This window comes from Ambystoma mexicanum, chromosome 6q (assembly GCF_040938575.1).
Source record: "Ambystoma mexicanum isolate Mex_15411 chromosome 6q, UKY_AmexF1_1, whole genome shotgun sequence".
In the NCBI taxonomy this organism is placed as follows: domain Eukaryota; kingdom Metazoa; phylum Chordata; class Amphibia; order Caudata; family Ambystomatidae; genus Ambystoma; species Ambystoma mexicanum.
The window spans coordinates 290,996,115-291,012,430 of NC_090937.1; the positions used below are offsets into that span (position 1 = coordinate 290,996,115).

Consider the following 16,316-nt stretch of genomic DNA (forward strand, 5'->3'; position numbering starts at 1 on the left):
CAAAACTTGGTGCTCCAACATTCAGCTAGCCTTATCCAATAAAATCTCCCTACTCCAAACGAAAATAACCAAAAAGAAAGCCTCCCTTACTCATCCCAAGAGTAACAACCTCATTACAGACCCTACCCCAAAGACCCAGGACACAGCCACACGGTTCATGTTTTCCAAAACATCGATTCTCGAGGTGGAGAAAGTCATCCTCTCTCTTAAGCCGTCTAACTGCCAGGGCGATTCTTGCCCTGCCCAGCTTATAAAAGACGCAGCTAGAGATCTCTCCCCGTTTATTGCCAAACTCGTCAACTCCTCATTCACGTCCGGCACGGTACCCACCAATTTAAAACAATTCTGGGTACTACCATTGCTTAAAAAGCAAACGCTAGACCCTCTTATACCCACAAACTACCGCCCCATTACAACAGTCCCCTTCCTGCTCAAAATCCTGGATAAGATCGCCTACAATCAAATCCAAAGTTTCCTGGAACAACATAAACTTTTAGGAGAGCGCCAATCAGGATTCCGTCCACAACATGGTACAGAGACTGCCCTTATCGACCTAAAGGCACAAATAGATTAAATAAGAGATAAAGGTAAAATGGCTCTCCTCTTGCTGCTGGACCTCTCGGCGGCATTCGACCTTGTAGACCATGGAGTACTTTGTAGCCATTTAGACTCAGCCGCACATTTTTCCAAGGAGGCCATATCTTGGATTGAATCCTTCCTCAGTGATAGGACCATGAGGGTGTTCTCCCCTTCGGCAGCGGCGGACCCAATCCCCATCCGATGTGGAGTCCCTCAGGGCTCATGCGTCTCCCCGACTCTCTACAACATATTCACTAAGCCCCTTTTTGATGATCTGGACCATCTTGGTATCACCTACACCAACTATGCAGATGATACCCAGATTCTCCTCCCACTTTCCGGGGACTACAACAAGGATTTGGCCTTGGTGAATAGGGTGTATATCATCGTCCAGGCATGGATGGCAACCCACGGTCTATGCCTGAACGATGACAAAACAGAGTTGCTCATCCTAGGGACACATTCTAACATACAGAAACTCAGTCAGGACTATACCTCATTTGAAATTGACGGGAACATTATCAAGGTTTCCAAAGATGTGAAGACACTTGGCTTCTATCTGGATGCCACCCTCTCTTTTGACAAGCAGGTGAAGTCATTGGCATCTGCCACCGCCTACACATGCAAGCTCATTAGAGCAGGCAAGCATTTTCTCTCCGATAACAACTGCCTTATCCTAGCGAGAGCATTAATCCTTTCGAGGCTTGATTATTGTAATGTCCTCTACATCGGAGCAAATAAATCCATTACCCACCGACTTCAAATTCTTCAAAACAATGCCCTACGAGCCGCCCTTGGTGTACCTAAAAGATCACATATTTCAAACATCAGGCGTCAAAACAACTGGTTGTCTTCCCAAAACAAAATCCACCTTAAAGTAGCATTCCTGGTTCATAAAGCCCTGAACAATGCAGCACCAAGCTATCTCTGCAATAAACTCACAAAAAGACATCACTCGCGCCCTGCCAGAACTGCAAATGCCAACAGCCTCATCATTCCGAGATTCAGGTTATCTAAGGCGGGGGGTAGTAGCGTCCCGGTGCAAGCAGCTCAATTATGGAACTCATTGCCTAATCCTCTACGCGAGGCACAGCCCTTCCCTAAATTCAGAAATAACTACATCAATCTGCTAAGGACTGCCAATGAATAGCCTATTGGCGCCCACTTATCCTTCACCCCACCCTAGAACATACATTTCATGATGATCTTATGGTCCCACTCACTTTGCCCACCTGACCGATGAGCTTTCGCCCAGACAGTACCTGTACATAGACTGTCTTGATCATATTTTGTATTTATTCTGCATGTAAACCGCAACTGCTGCCTTACTGTGATATTTTGCATTCTATATTTGTATTTTGTATTTGTACAGTGTATGTATCCCATGACCACACCCTGCAACCTAAGCTTCGCATTTTCTGTACTGCTGAGCCCGGCTACCTTCGGGTCTGGTGCGCATTATAAGTGAATAAAACAAACAAACAAACAAACATGTCCTCGGGGCAAAGATCATCTTCTGGCTTGCCACAGTACACAATTATGATGTTTTGAATCATAGGTGCAGATTTTTAAAAAGCCACGGCTGCCAGTTGGAACGTTGTGTTCCAGAAACTTTCTGGAATGCACATTGTGACCTTTGAACCTGCCCTAATGCCGCAGCATGAGAATGGATTTTTGTATGTCTTTTTAATCAAATTCAATTTGGTTGGGAAGTTGGTGTTTTGCTTATTCCATTAAAACAATTGTATTATTTTTGTAAATAATTGTTAAAAAAAGAAATGAACATTTTTCTTATTTCTGTGATCATCCGAGGCTGACCTTTTATAGGTAGATGTCATATTTATTTTGGTATATCAATAAAAAAATGAGTTCAGAGATTTTTATATTGGTTCTAATGTGACACCGTTTTGCATGTTTTTTGATTAATCTGCTAACCCCAGTGAGTTATGGGGTACTTGCAAGTTTGTTCTTGGACCTGATGCAACAGCAGGGCAGTTGCCAAAGATTTCAGGAGACAGTCACTGCAAAGGCGCAAGTGCACTCTGATTTTGGCAGAGATAATTATGAAAGGGGGATCTGATTAGCGCACCTCCCTTTCAGAAACTGAATGACCTGCATCATTTTATTTCTGAATATCAAAAAGGTTCAAGCTATCTCACCATCCCCATAAGGTTATTCTGCCACACACACACGAAACATATATTGTCAGAGTGTGATTGACAGCATCCCAAATAGTTATGAGGTAGACAGCAGGGTGCTCTTGGTATCTGTAACTGAGTAGGCATCATTGTATGGCCAGACAAAACACTTTTTGCTTGCATAGAAACCTACTTAAAATTAATTGGAGGTAAAAGAGTGTGTTCACCGATGTATCTGAATATGTCATTTCTTGTGATGATTCAAAATACAGGTTGCAGAGGTAAAGGCTTATAGTTATTTGGTGGCAGAAACAGATTATATTTAGTGGCTATCACTTAGTTTGCCATATTTTTGTGGCAAGACGAAATATGTGTTGCTTGTAAAATTATGAATACAAATCTTTAAATTCATTTTAGGAAAGAGGGCACATTCATTGTCTGTAGCTGCATAGATCATCCTTGTTGGCGGGACAAAATACTTATTGCAGAGAAAAAACCTTATTATTTTTTGGAGGAAGGAGGACATTATATTCGATGGCTGTAACTGACCGCACCAAGATCTTTGCGATGAGACAAAATGCATGTCAACAAAGACAAAGTCTTCCAATGCCTTAGATTAAGGAGAGGGCATTCAGTGCCTATAACTAAGCATTGAGATGTCTATTCACTTATTTCTTAGTGAGTATTTGTAGTACTGAATGATGACACCCACGACCAACTAATGCCTCTGCCCCCACAACATGAATCCCCCCCACCCCAAAATCTGTAACAATAAAACAGGCTGTTTTATTCAGAATGATAAAGGGATCAACTTGCTGGACGTCCCCTGAGTCCCACTTCTGCGCAAGTCACTGAAAATACTGCAAATTATTTCGGACAACAATGAAAAAATGAATTACAACTGCATCCTGCCTGCTTTTTTCTCACTAATCATTTTTAGCGAAACATTGAATATCAAGTGTACTTTGCATGTTCGCACAAACATCCATAAATATACTGGAAGTTATGAATGTTTTTTTCTATATAATATAGTCAGATTATTTCTCTGCACTTCACTCATTGTCGTGCATATTTGTCAGTATGAAATTAAATGCACTTCAAAGTTTAGGTAATGCAAACTCGAATTACGTGCAAAAAACATTATCAGCAATTTAATATAAATCCATTCGAAATTCTTGGAATCAACTGTCATGCCAATAATAGAGGTATCATTTTTGTCACCCAATAATTGCATGGTATCATCTTTGCAATCCACTAATGGTGTTGGATGTAAAGAAAGTCATTGTTGCTGAAGAGCGTTGTTTAAATAAATAAAAGCTTCTTCATTAAACAAGGTTTGTCATGTTCTAATGTTTATAGGCATTAAGGCATACTATATTTTTCTGGTATTTCCCGGGATAGCAGCGTCTTCTTTTATTTGGGCGTGGACAGCATAGGTTAGCAGATGAGTGGCCAGAAATGGTATCATCCTTATTAAGATGGTGAGCTGGGGAAAGGCTGGGACCAAGTTGGGGCAACAGCTTAACAGTGCCATAAGATGTGTCACAATGCACGGGGCTAGGATGACCCAATGAATAGAATACCTTTTTGTTAGTCCTCTCATCAACAGCTAATCACCATATCACCCACCATCCCTAGTGTCAACCTAAAAGCGTTGCAGCTCTGCCGTAGCGCTAATAAATGACTGCTGTGGTGGCAGGGACGTCATTTAGGGGCCGCCAAGGGTCACAACTGCGACCCCTGTTGTCTCCCTTGCTACCCCCCAAATAAAAGTATTTTTTTCCGTTTTTTTTTTTTAATGTACGCTCCTGGACTGTGGCCTGTGCCATGTGGCTCTTTGCTTCTGGAGTGGCTGGCTTTATTGTTCAGGCCTCTTAAAAAAATGAAAATAAAATAAAAAAGAACAGGGGTTCCACAAGTCTCACACTTTCAGCAATTACACAAAATAAGAAAGAATAGGAATACCAAAACACGTGTCTTTCTGAAAATCTGCACAATAATTGCTAGACTCATTAAAGGTTTATTTTAGGCACACTGCAGGGGGTGAGTCACTGATTTAGTGTGTTCTTAAACGCCTCCACTCAGCCTTCCATCCTTCTGAGGATGATAAATGAGTACCAACACAGGTTGGGTGATATTGTATGTATATTTGTTCTATACAAAGCGCTTAAGCAAGTAATTTGGTAATATGGGCTTATAAACACTGATCTTAACGATACATATGGCAATCCATTCTTTTATGAAATGTATATCACATTATAGTGATATCGTAACCATATTTTTCATAGTGTACTTAGGAACAATGCTATGTGATGCCACTTCCTGTTGGGTCAAGTGATGTCATCAGAGGTCAAGGGTTGTGTGATGTCACTTCCGCTACCCCCGGCATTTTGGTGAAATGACGTCCCTGTGTGGTGGTGATTGATTATAATTGATGTAGATGCAATGGGTGTGTGTGCTATAACTACTCTGTTCTTCAATGTCATTCCTGTTATTTAGAACCATAGAGATGCACAAAGGGAGACGCTGTCCAACAGGGCATATAGTAGTGCTGCGGACATTGCGGGTACTATAGCTCAGTGGTTACGTGCTCGTGTTGGAAGCAAGACGACGCAGGGAAACACAAATTCAAATCCTGTGCCCGTGCTCAGAAACCTCTTTGATATCAAGCGTGTTATAAAAAAAAACCGGTCATAATTAATTTTCTTATTTATTCCTGTGACACAAGAGCTGCAAACATGAGCATTTTCGGGTACTCCAGCAGCTGATAAACGAGGCCAGGACAGATAGAAACGTGATTTCCCACTGCAAAAATATGCTGTTGTGCATTTGCTTCTTATAAGGCATTAACTTATTTCTTATGGATTTCCAAATTTGCAAACGTTAAAACAGTTGCTTTAGAAAGCATACCATTTGGAAAAGGCTCTCAGTGACAAGATGGCAAATTCACAAATACTATGCTCAAGTAGTCTTCATAAACTATCTGTTGTGCAATGTCACCTCCACTTCAAAGTGTTACATGTGTGGCCTCTGATTCTTTCAACACACTAATGGGCTGATTCATGGAACGTCATGCAGAAATGGCGCAAGCGTTGCACCCCGAGAAGGATACTGCGCGAGCCTGCATGTAGAAAGAAAAATGCGTGCCTCGCATATTCATGGAATTGACAGCGCAAAGTAACCGTATTTGCAAGTCACGGCCGGAACACCCACGAAACTGCCAAACGCAAAGTAGAAAACTGCCAGATCAACTACCTTTGTATGCTCCCTGGGAGCAAATACACGCACCCTTCAAACAGTGCATGGGGTCCCCTGTAAGCAAGCCTGTGACTCGGGGATCTTGCGCGGGGTCACCTGCAACTGTATCCGGCAGCCAGATAACATTCATATAAAAAAATCGTAACTCGGCATTAACTTGAGAAATCTGCGTGCGAACCCACGTAAAATGTTCCTGCACCCTGCTACACTGCTTATGCGCACCTGTAAGTACCATCGGAACCCTGATTGAGTACACACACCCCAAAATCTGACATGTGAGCCCACCTGTGCGCTAAAAATCCTACACGCAAGTTACTTACGCCTGCCTTCGAATGGCGGATCGTATGAAGGACTTGTGTGGCCATTTCCCAGCCGAGATGTTGCGCAGTGGAATCCATGAATATGTCTCGAGCCACGCAATTGTGGGCGTGCGAGGGACTGCCTGCAGACCGTCCCTCGGAACGCCCATTTTTTTGCAAGATCTTCCCCTTTTTTGGTGTACCACCCCTTACTAGACCTCTGCGCAAACCATGCCCACGCTCTGCTTGGAGTCTCGGCAAAGCCCTTTAACGGCTGGCACAGACGTGCCGAGACAGTGCGAACTCCATGCAAGTCTAGGAAAAGTACCATGCATTCTATTCCATAAATCGACGAAGGGGGATTTGCGTGCTATTTTCTGCACCGAAAATTCTATTAATCGGCCCTTAATATGTTGACATTGAATTCAGTGCTAGCTTTATACAGTTTACATATGTGTCCACTGTGTAAAATGTATGTTGTGCTTACTGACATCATGACATAAGGTTCAACGATATAGGGGGCCCATTACTAGCTATCAGTGTTTTAGAAGCAGGTGCAATATAATGTATTGGATATATTCCTTTAGATCATTTTAAAACCGTTTTTAACTGCTTATGTTTTTGACAAGCCCCAACCAGGTTCTATCCTGGACCAACGTTTGGTCCATTACATTAATTCTAGATTAGCTTCTTTAACTGGTGTAAGCTCCTTAACTCCTCTTTGAACTCTGCAGAAAGTGATGCAACCTCTAGAGTATATTATGGTTGCTGTGTTTCCACCAGCCAATGGAGTAGGAAGGAGTCGTCTGCCACTCATAGTGACCCTCCTGCTCATTTGAAGAACCTCTCCTGCATTATTTGGAGAGTATTCATCTGGCTCCAGTCTGATTGCTGTCACCACATCTGCCCTTTTCCAACCCTCTTCCCAATGCAGCCAGTCACCTTCAAGAGGATAGGGCGGTGGCGCAGCATGAGCCTCTCCACTGCTGTGCTGTGCAGTACAGATCCCACCTGACCAGTGCTCATCTGACAGAACAGGCAATATGTGCCAGCATAACCCATTGGTTGCTCCGCCTGTGTCTGTCCAGATAGTCACATAGCGATAGGACCAATAGTAAGCTGAAGTAGTGGGTCAGACAACAATTGCTTGTTGGTGTACTGTGCCGCGGGCACAATATTCACAGAGGGCAGAGGTTCATGACTAGACTCAGAGGGCAGGGCGACTGAGGATTGCTTGTGTTGGCATGTCCAGCCATGATTAAATGTGTCTTCCTGTTAGGAATCCACAGACCCTGCTGCATTATTGTCCCATCTCTGGAGGGTGCAGCAGCAATGGGGTCACTAGAAGCTGGTATGCACACATTAGGAAAACTAAGAGCATGTCCTGCATCTGTTTCATATAATTGAAATGTTCTGTTCCCTCAATCTTGTCCTCTGGCAAGTTTAAGTGGCCCCAGGCCAATGAAGATATGGGCACTGTCTGGGAACATGGCTGGGATAACTCCTGTCCCACCTGAAACCTGACAAGGGGACACCTGTGCCACCCTTAGCCCCTGTACAAGGGCATGCACACTTGATGAGACCTTATTCTCTTGCTCCTCCTTGGTCACTTGCTTAGGATCATCTGTCTCCTCCACCTGTTGTTCTCCCAACTTCAGGATCACCACCACCCGCACCTTCTCCTCACCTATCTCCGGGTAGCCCTGCACCGCTGCTGGACCCACTCCATGCTGAATTACCAACATTTCATCTCCAGCTCCCATTCTAAGTATGCCACCTTCCAGCAAAACCTCCCCCCTTGTGCAGTAAATCATGTATTGCCACAAAATACCCAGGCTCATTGCCAGCTCCTCCCCCACCTCGGGCGCAAGGACTCCCTGCCCCCTCCACCTGCCTCTCTATCTTCGCCACCTCCTGTGGCAGCGGCAAAACCCTCCTTGCTTCCTCCTCCTTCTCCCCCATGGCAAACCCTCCAGATCCTATTCCTGAGTCGTTATTCAAAGGCTTCCCCATATCAGACAACACCCCATGTGACTGTTTGCATCTGGCACCTACACGGCTCGTAACCACATCCGACGAGACCTCCACCAAGCGATTGACATCATGGTCCCCCAAGTAGTGGAACTCCTCTTCTTCATCCAACTATAGCTCCCCCAAATACAAATCACTGACTGTTTCATGATCTCACTTTCTAAGAAATGACTGGCACTAGTGGAAAGCAACATAAACAAGTCACTGATTTTGACAAATAGATTCACAAAGTGTTCTCTGGCACACAAGGTAAGCTAGCTAAATAACACAGGAAGGATTTTCTGCTTCACACACTATTTGGACGTTTTTTTTATATTTTGGAAACAGGCACGAAAGCAAAAGGGAACAGTCATTTTAATCTTTTGAAATCATTTTGGGGCTTAAAGGCAGGGTAAGGGAAAAAATGAAAGGAGTCACACAACGCTTCCAAGGGAAATTATATTTTTGCTGTTTTAAACTGTTTGGGGTGATCAAAAGCGAACAAGAAAAGGGAAATGGACAGGGAAATTATTTCTTGTTGTTTTTGAAAACAAATTGTGAGAATTAATATTTCAATGGGAAATAGAACAATGGGGACCTAATAAACATACAACCGAACAAAACAGCGAACATATAGATCAAACACAATAACCAATAATACAATAACGCAAACACACCCAATAGGGAATAGAGCAAATAGATCTTGCTCCAAATTTAGCTAGGAACCATAATATATAAGTTCTGAACCATGGTAAAGAAACTGATCAGACAACAATTGATTTTTCTTGTTTGTTTCGTTTATGCAATAAGAAACAAAAAATACTACTCCATTTTTCTAGTGTTTGAGGCCAATTCTTGTTCGGCCACGTATCATAGTATAAACAATTCCAGCACTTAATTTTTGCCCCAGTATTTATGCAATATGAATTGAAGCAAAGCCTCTTTTCTCCATTCCCTATTACACAAGAGGCAAAAATGGTATTAGGTGCGGTGACACCTAAGGCACCGCAACCCGATTCAACATGTCATGCCTGAGGGTGAAGTGAAGACAGAGATCAGCCAGCAGGAGCTGGGAGATTCTGCGCCTTATCAAACAAAGTGTGGCGTGGGGAGTAGAAGAATGCCAGGACTAATTATTTAAGAAGACAGTAAATAAAACTACCTGTGTAGTGAATTGATTTTCATTGCCGCTCCAGAACCTGATGGTAAAGTTGCATGGTTTTGTGAGGAGCACAGTTCTACATGCATTGGATTAGCAATGTCTCAATCGCTCACAATTAATCTTCTCTTCTCTGAGTCCAAGTCTTCTTTATCAGAGACTTTACAGTTTAAGGTGAGTCCTCAATTTGCAGACAGGCAGCGTTATTGCCCTTTATCAAGCAGCAAAGTCCTTGTCAAATAAAGCTTGAATGTCTGTCCTCTGTGCAACCTCCCATGAGTCACTGTTGATACCAAGAAGCCATTTATTTTGGCGATGCCCTATCAGCGTGGAGGAAGGGTAATCCGAGTATGTAACCATGAAGGCTTGTACACAAAGCAATAGGGATTACCATTGAAAAATCAAGATACCACATCCTTCCCCACCTCCGTTGTCACAATCCTTACAACGCGTGGGTGCAACAAGCAATCACCCTTATGCATTCAGTCGTCATTAAAATAGAGATGACAAATGCAGACCAGGCTGTGGCAGTCCTAACTGGCAACCTCGACAGCCACAGAATATAATGCTTTGCTAGAACCACGCCCAATTGGGTGCGCAACTACGAGCACCCAGAAATAGTGCTGAAATACACCTGAATCCTTGCGGCTAATCGTGCCACAGTCACCTTGTCCATTGGGCCTCATTATAAGTTTGCTGGTCCAGTAACAATGGTCAGAGACGTTTTTATGGGGGGGCAAAAGGGGTACTTGCCCAGGGCCCCCACCTTGGAGGGGGCCCACAAGGCTAGCTGGTCTGAAGAAGTAAGATTCCATTGTTCACCAGTCTTAAATAGCACACATCACGATACGTTATGGGGTGCTGCTGAGGCTCTAAATCCATTGCCTTTCTGTTTTGGCAAGTGCATTCTGCCTTGATGAATTCATCATGTATTGCTTTCTGTGTTCACTGTGGTATACATAGTTTGTGTGCTCCTTATGGCACAACTCTGTAGCATTCTTTCCTTCCTGTGGGAATTAGATTGATCATGTGCAGTAGGCAATGATGAAATGCATATTGATAAATTGAGTGCCACAATGGTTCAGAAGTTAGCTCAGTGTGTGAAGCACCAATTGCAGAGCTATGAGTTCATATGCAAAATTAGAATATCACATTCCAGCAAGGCTGTCTGAGCCTTTCCTATGTCTGAAGTTTATAAAACTGCCTGCATATGGACTTGCTTTTGCAGAACAACATCTGCTATTATCAGCAATGTACCTGTACCAGATAGGGGTTGCTATAAAAACTAACATATAATTCGTATGGTGAATGTCTAGAAATTGATTTGTTCAGATGAGGTGTTGTAAAACCTAGGCAATCGTCTCCAACGATGGCATAAACTGTTAGTCCAAGAGGTGAATAAGTATCCAAATTCAAGACTATGGAAAGACAGCGTTCATGCTTATATCCTGGATTTGCCAGCAGATGATACAGTGATCCTGGTGAAATCATGTAATATATCTTACATTACTGTGCTGTCTTCTGTGGGGTTTGCCTTCTTGCATGCTGCTGGTATCGTTTAGCCCATTACTTGATCTTTCTTCTTATTTAGGCCATTTGGGTGGAAGGGTTGGCAGACAAAAGAGAGCAGACCATATGTTGCAGGCCTTAGGCAAGCATATTTTAATGTCTGCTTGTTTGACACAAAAACCGGTTTGCTTTTTGGTACAAATCAAAGGTTTTTATGCACATTTATAAATGAAAATGCCACAAGCAATTGTTTTGGAAGTATTTAAAATACAAAGGACAAACCCAGATTAAATGTGTTAAATCACATAGATTGGTATGCTGGTTGTTATATACTTCCCTTGATGATGGAGAGAATGAAGCTAGAATCTTTCCCATTTTGCATAAAACCCTTCTATGATATTTTGTTTTAAAATGGTCACGTTTGGTAATGTGATTTGTGTACTTTCCAAGTCCGTTTTTTAATAAAATGAGATTGTTTTAGTTCATGGTAAGAACTGGAAAAGAAAATGTTCAAATGCAGAAAGTGCAGAGTTGGCGGAAATCTCAGCTTCACCCCTTCACCCCTTAACCAATGTGTTCTCCTGGACATCTCATTTAATCTTGTATTGCCTAATCTCTCAATATTGCCAGTCCCTGAACCTTTCAAAATTGTCAGCCCTTTCGAGTGATTTCTTTCTCATAGTATGAACTTCATAAAAGCCTTATTCATGTTTTCACTGTGTTAATAGTGAACATAATTATATCACACTCCACAGGCATTTTTTCCTTTGTTATTTAATGGCAACACTATTTGAAAACCATATTCCACTTCTAATCTCAATCGGTCTGGATAAAGACACCTTCCTGGTAGCTTCTAATCTGCCTCCACTATCCATGCTACAGTATGTGTAGCATTCTCCTTCCTTCCAATTGGTGGTCTCTATCCATGCATGAGCAATTTGTTCTGTCTATTATAGGTTACATGTACCTTTTACATACGGTTCTGCATTAATACTACATATACCTTCCTGGATGTTAATGATAAAAAGTATCCTGTATGTACTAGAACAGTAATCCCTTTGTAGACTGCAAATGTTGGTCTGCAAATGTTGGTCTTCAAATGCTACTTGTTTATGATTCTGATTAGAGCAAGAATGAAGGGGGAAAGGGGACTTAAAGGGATTACACAGGCTTATTATGCTGCGAGACAGCACATCAAACTATAGGTTGTGAGCGCAATGGGTGGTGGGGAGGACGCAACCAGTATTCTTGATCCCTTAATTCCTTTGGCTTGGTGGAAGGGGGCCCCAAACATGTCCGTGCCCAGTGCCCCAAAAGTGCTTAAGATGGCCCTGCCCCCACCTTTGCGGACTTGGTAATGCACTCAGGCCCAGCCATCCTTAAAACAACCTTTGGCCTGGTGTCCTGCTGTGGGACATACGTAGGAGTGGGGGAGCCAGAAACACGCTCATGGTGCCAATGTGCTGGTCCGATTCCCCCCCACCACACCCCGTAATGTAGCGCAAGAGTTTTTCTTTTTTTTTATTATTTATTTATTTAACAATCCAGCCAGAGCAGAGTACTCTCATGGTATGGGTTGTTTGGGGCTGACTCTGACCGGATCGCGAGATCCAATTCCACATCTGGTGCCGGATCTCGGCCACTGCAAAACAGAGTAATGGCATGACTTGGCAGTCATTGATGATGTTGCTTTGCCCCTAATGTGTCCTTGTTTTAACACAAATGCATGGAAAGTTGTTTGCCAACGAAGGAATTTAGGCTAAACACGTTTTAAATATTACACTCTCCCTTGTTGGTGGTGAGCTCTATACTTTCGTTTCCTTCTTTAAATTGTCAATTTTAACTAACTTGAATTCTTCCATAGGGTTTTAGTTCAAATCCAACGTACATGCTTAAATAAGCATCCCTCCTTTCTCTCCCTCTCTTAACATTCATGTGAAATTTGGCAACTCACCCTTCACCTCTGGAGGTTATGTGACAGCTATTGCAAAAATATCCAGTTGATTTCAAAGTTAGCAGATCATTGATTGGCTCTCGACTTAAGCAACTGAGTGCGTTGGACCCCAAAGTGAAACTGTTGATTTTCCCATTAAACTTTTCTCTCTCTTAAAAACACCTTTGCTCCTAATCTTTTCTAACATCCTAAAATCTAACATTAACATTCCTTTTCCTTCTGCTTATTTCTCTTCCAGTCATCCAGAAAGTATTTTCCCATAACATTTTTTGGGTCAATCTCTTGGATAGCAATATTCTCTTATTTAATGGTCTGGTGGGCTCATCAGGTAAGTCAATGATATCACTGCATGTTATCTTATCAGTGTTCCTCTAATCAATTTGTTTGAGTTGCTTCACCTTGCATTTGGTTACTGTGATGTCGGCCATTTTGTTATCTTTGACAATAATTTCCCTTGCTCAGTGATAATTATCAGTGAATATTGTCAGCAATGGCAATATGCCACCTGTAAAACATACTAAGTAGTGCTGCAAGAATGTTTATGTTAGTTCTTCCTTGTCACAACCGTACTGTATGAGGTGCACATGCTTCTGGAAAGGGGGTTTAAAGTGGTCCACTAACACAACCATTGTAATCCCACCCCCTCAATGTATGGCTTTAAAAGTATTATCGCGTCCTTGTCATGAGAGTTAACAAGCAGCACTTGGAGACCAATAAATATGACCAGGTGGCAGGAGATAATATGGTAGCAAAATCATCTGTGGAGAGAGAGAGAGAGAGAGAGAGAGAGAGAGGGAGGGCGGGAGGGAGGGAGGGAGGGAGGGAGAGAGAGAGAGAGAGAGAGAGAGAGAAGGACATTAAGTGGTTGTTAAGGTGGGGATCATGGTCTGGGGGCTTGTTTATAGTTTGTGAGGGTCTCCAGGAAGAGAGGAAACAAGATCAGTGAAGTGGGAGGATTTGGCTGTGTCGAGAGCTGTGGCAAGTGTCAGGAGAGGATCCTTGTAGGCAATGAGGTGACTGCAAGATCAGACCTTATGCAGCAATGCATTGTTGCCTTCAGCAGTTGGATGGTTGTGGAGGTTCATAATTCAGATGATGGGCTGTAGGGGGAGAATGGATGGCCAAGGTAGTCATCATTGATGGGATAGACAGTGCAGAGCTGAATTCAATAAAAGGGAGTTCAATGGAGTGAGCAGGTGGAGGAGATGGACCTTGGGGTGGCATGTTAACTTGATTGCAGTAGCAGAGCATCGATTCAGGTTTGCATTTACATTTGGTAATAGATGATCCAGGGTGTTGGGAGAGTGGGGAGAAATAGCAAAGGTGAAGCGAATTAAAGAGATGTCAAATGGGCAGAGGTCGGTTGTGAGTACAGGGGGGGGGGGGCATGGTGGAAGAAAGTAATATGAGAGTGGGAAAGTTGCCATGGTTGTGGGTTGAATGGTTAAGTATGTTGACCAGTGAGCTATCTGGCAGAATGGAGTCAGTTTGGATCTGTTGTGCCTTAGTTATATTGGAGAGGTTTGGGTCATCCTTTATAATGGCTGGCCATCTGCTGGGAGGATTTTGAGTAAAAGGTCAAGATCAGAGAAGAAGGGGTGCGGGTGCCCAGTGGATGGCAGATGAGGAGAAGAGAAAGAAGGGTGGGACCGAGGAGTTGGCCTGATATGTGCTCTAAGGAAGCAAGAGTGACATTTTAGAAGGCAAGGGTTGCCAATAGGGTTCCTTTGCAGTGCCATTGAAGGGGAATCCAGATTTTAGTGATGTCTACTACCAACAGTTTAGTCTAATGGGGATAAATGAGGCAGGATTTTATTTTGCAGAGGTGTTGGGCATTCCAGAGACCCTGGTGATTTCAGCCCCGGGGGCAGAGATAAAGAAGGCAGATGCTGGAGTAGGTGAAGGGAAGTGCATAGTGTAGACATGGTTGCAGTGAGCGGGATGAGGAGAGAGGAACATCCTGAGCGACACTTGGGAGGAGCATGGTAATCAGGGGGCAATGGAGATGGTGTGGGGGTGGACAACAGGGTTCTATCTACCAGCCAGTGCAAGCCAAATACGCAGGGCCACAGGGGACCACAAAATGGCAATTAAAAAATCATGATTACCAAAAAGGCAGTTAAATACAGAGGACCATAGGTGAACAAAATTGAGTTTCTCCTGGTATCATCTTATCAGATACAGATGAAATAAAAGTGAACTTGGTAGTGGAGAGATAACACTCTGGGATAAGTGGCACCTCCCATATAAACAGGAAGCACCACAAACCTGACCAAAATTGTAGGCCAATCAATGGAAGAGTTCATGTTCCTCCCTGATCTTCAGCAATACTTTCGGGATCAGAGGAAATGCAGGAAATGCAGGAAATGCAGGAAACACATAAAGGTGCCACCTTCACCATGAAGAATGCACAGCCCCATGCCTTTGGATCCTGTAAACTGGAGATAATTTCCCGGCATGACATACACCGGGACAGGATGCAAGGAGGTCTGTCTCCAGTGAACATTAGAGCCATGACATGGAGGGGACTGGTCAGCTGGCCAGGGAGTGGTGGTGCTCAGCAGTTCGGCCAGCTACAATCAATTACGCCGAATGGCTTGGTGTTCATTTACATTCACTCTGTGAAGTTTATACTCCAGAATCTCCCAAAATGGTGATTACATAGTTACACATAGATGATTTGTTCAGCATTCCAACATAATTGATGACACTCATTTTTAGAATGCTAAAACATTGTACATTCTCTTGTTCCAATATGCACTGGGGGAACCATGGGACGGCTGCTCTGCTTTGGTGTGGGCTTGCTGCAGTTGGGGACTAACAGCGTTCAGGCCTCCATGCTGATCTCAAGTGTGTTGACAGAGGTGCAATGTGTTGAGGAGTCGCTTCCTTGTGAAGTGTACCCGCGGCAGGCCCTGCAGCAGCTTGCAATGAGACGCGGGAGCCGAGGTACTTGTCAACCTGCTTTAATCAACCTGTCGGCGGAACTGCCGATCCTAACCCCCCCCGTCCCTCCCCTTCCCCTGACGTCACGTCCTGGACGTCATGTCCTTTGGGCCCCAACGGAGGCCCGCCCACACAACGATGTGAGCAACCTGACATCTCCCCCCTTTTTAACATGTGAGTTCAAGGCTCTCTTCTTACCCCATCTCCTCGATGAGTCGAGTTGGCTTCATGCGGCTCCTCTGCGGTCGTTTGGCCTTATTCGGGGTTGGGACTTCCCTGGCGGGTGTGGGGGGGTGCGCTTCGCCTTCTGACTCTTCCCCGTCTCCTTGGTACGCTTCTTCGCGTGGTCTGTCCTCCTCGCTGTCTCTGTCCCATGTCCATTGACCTTCTTGCGTTAGTTTGACTCGTTTGAAATGCGAGCTGTTCCTGGTCACCATTGAGCAGTCGTCCCTTTGTGCTGTGAC

The 16,316-nt window shown here is 43.7% G+C and overlaps 1 protein-coding gene across 9 annotated transcripts in view; it reads left to right on the forward strand.

Annotated features, from left to right (window-relative positions):
* Positions 1-16,316, forward strand: part of SLC24A2 (solute carrier family 24 member 2) — a 1,614,118-nt gene that overhangs the window by 1,565,466 nt on the left and 32,336 nt on the right. For 8 of the 9 annotated variants that reach the window (XM_069630764.1, XM_069630763.1, XM_069630767.1 and 5 more), the window contains one exon: positions 13,145-13,234. The exons of the other annotated variant lie outside the window; for it this stretch is intronic. In XM_069630764.1, the coding sequence (XP_069486865.1) occupies positions 13,145-13,234 (90 nt within the window). The remainder of the gene's footprint in view (positions 1-13,144; positions 13,235-16,316) is intronic. 9 annotated transcript variants of the gene reach the window in all.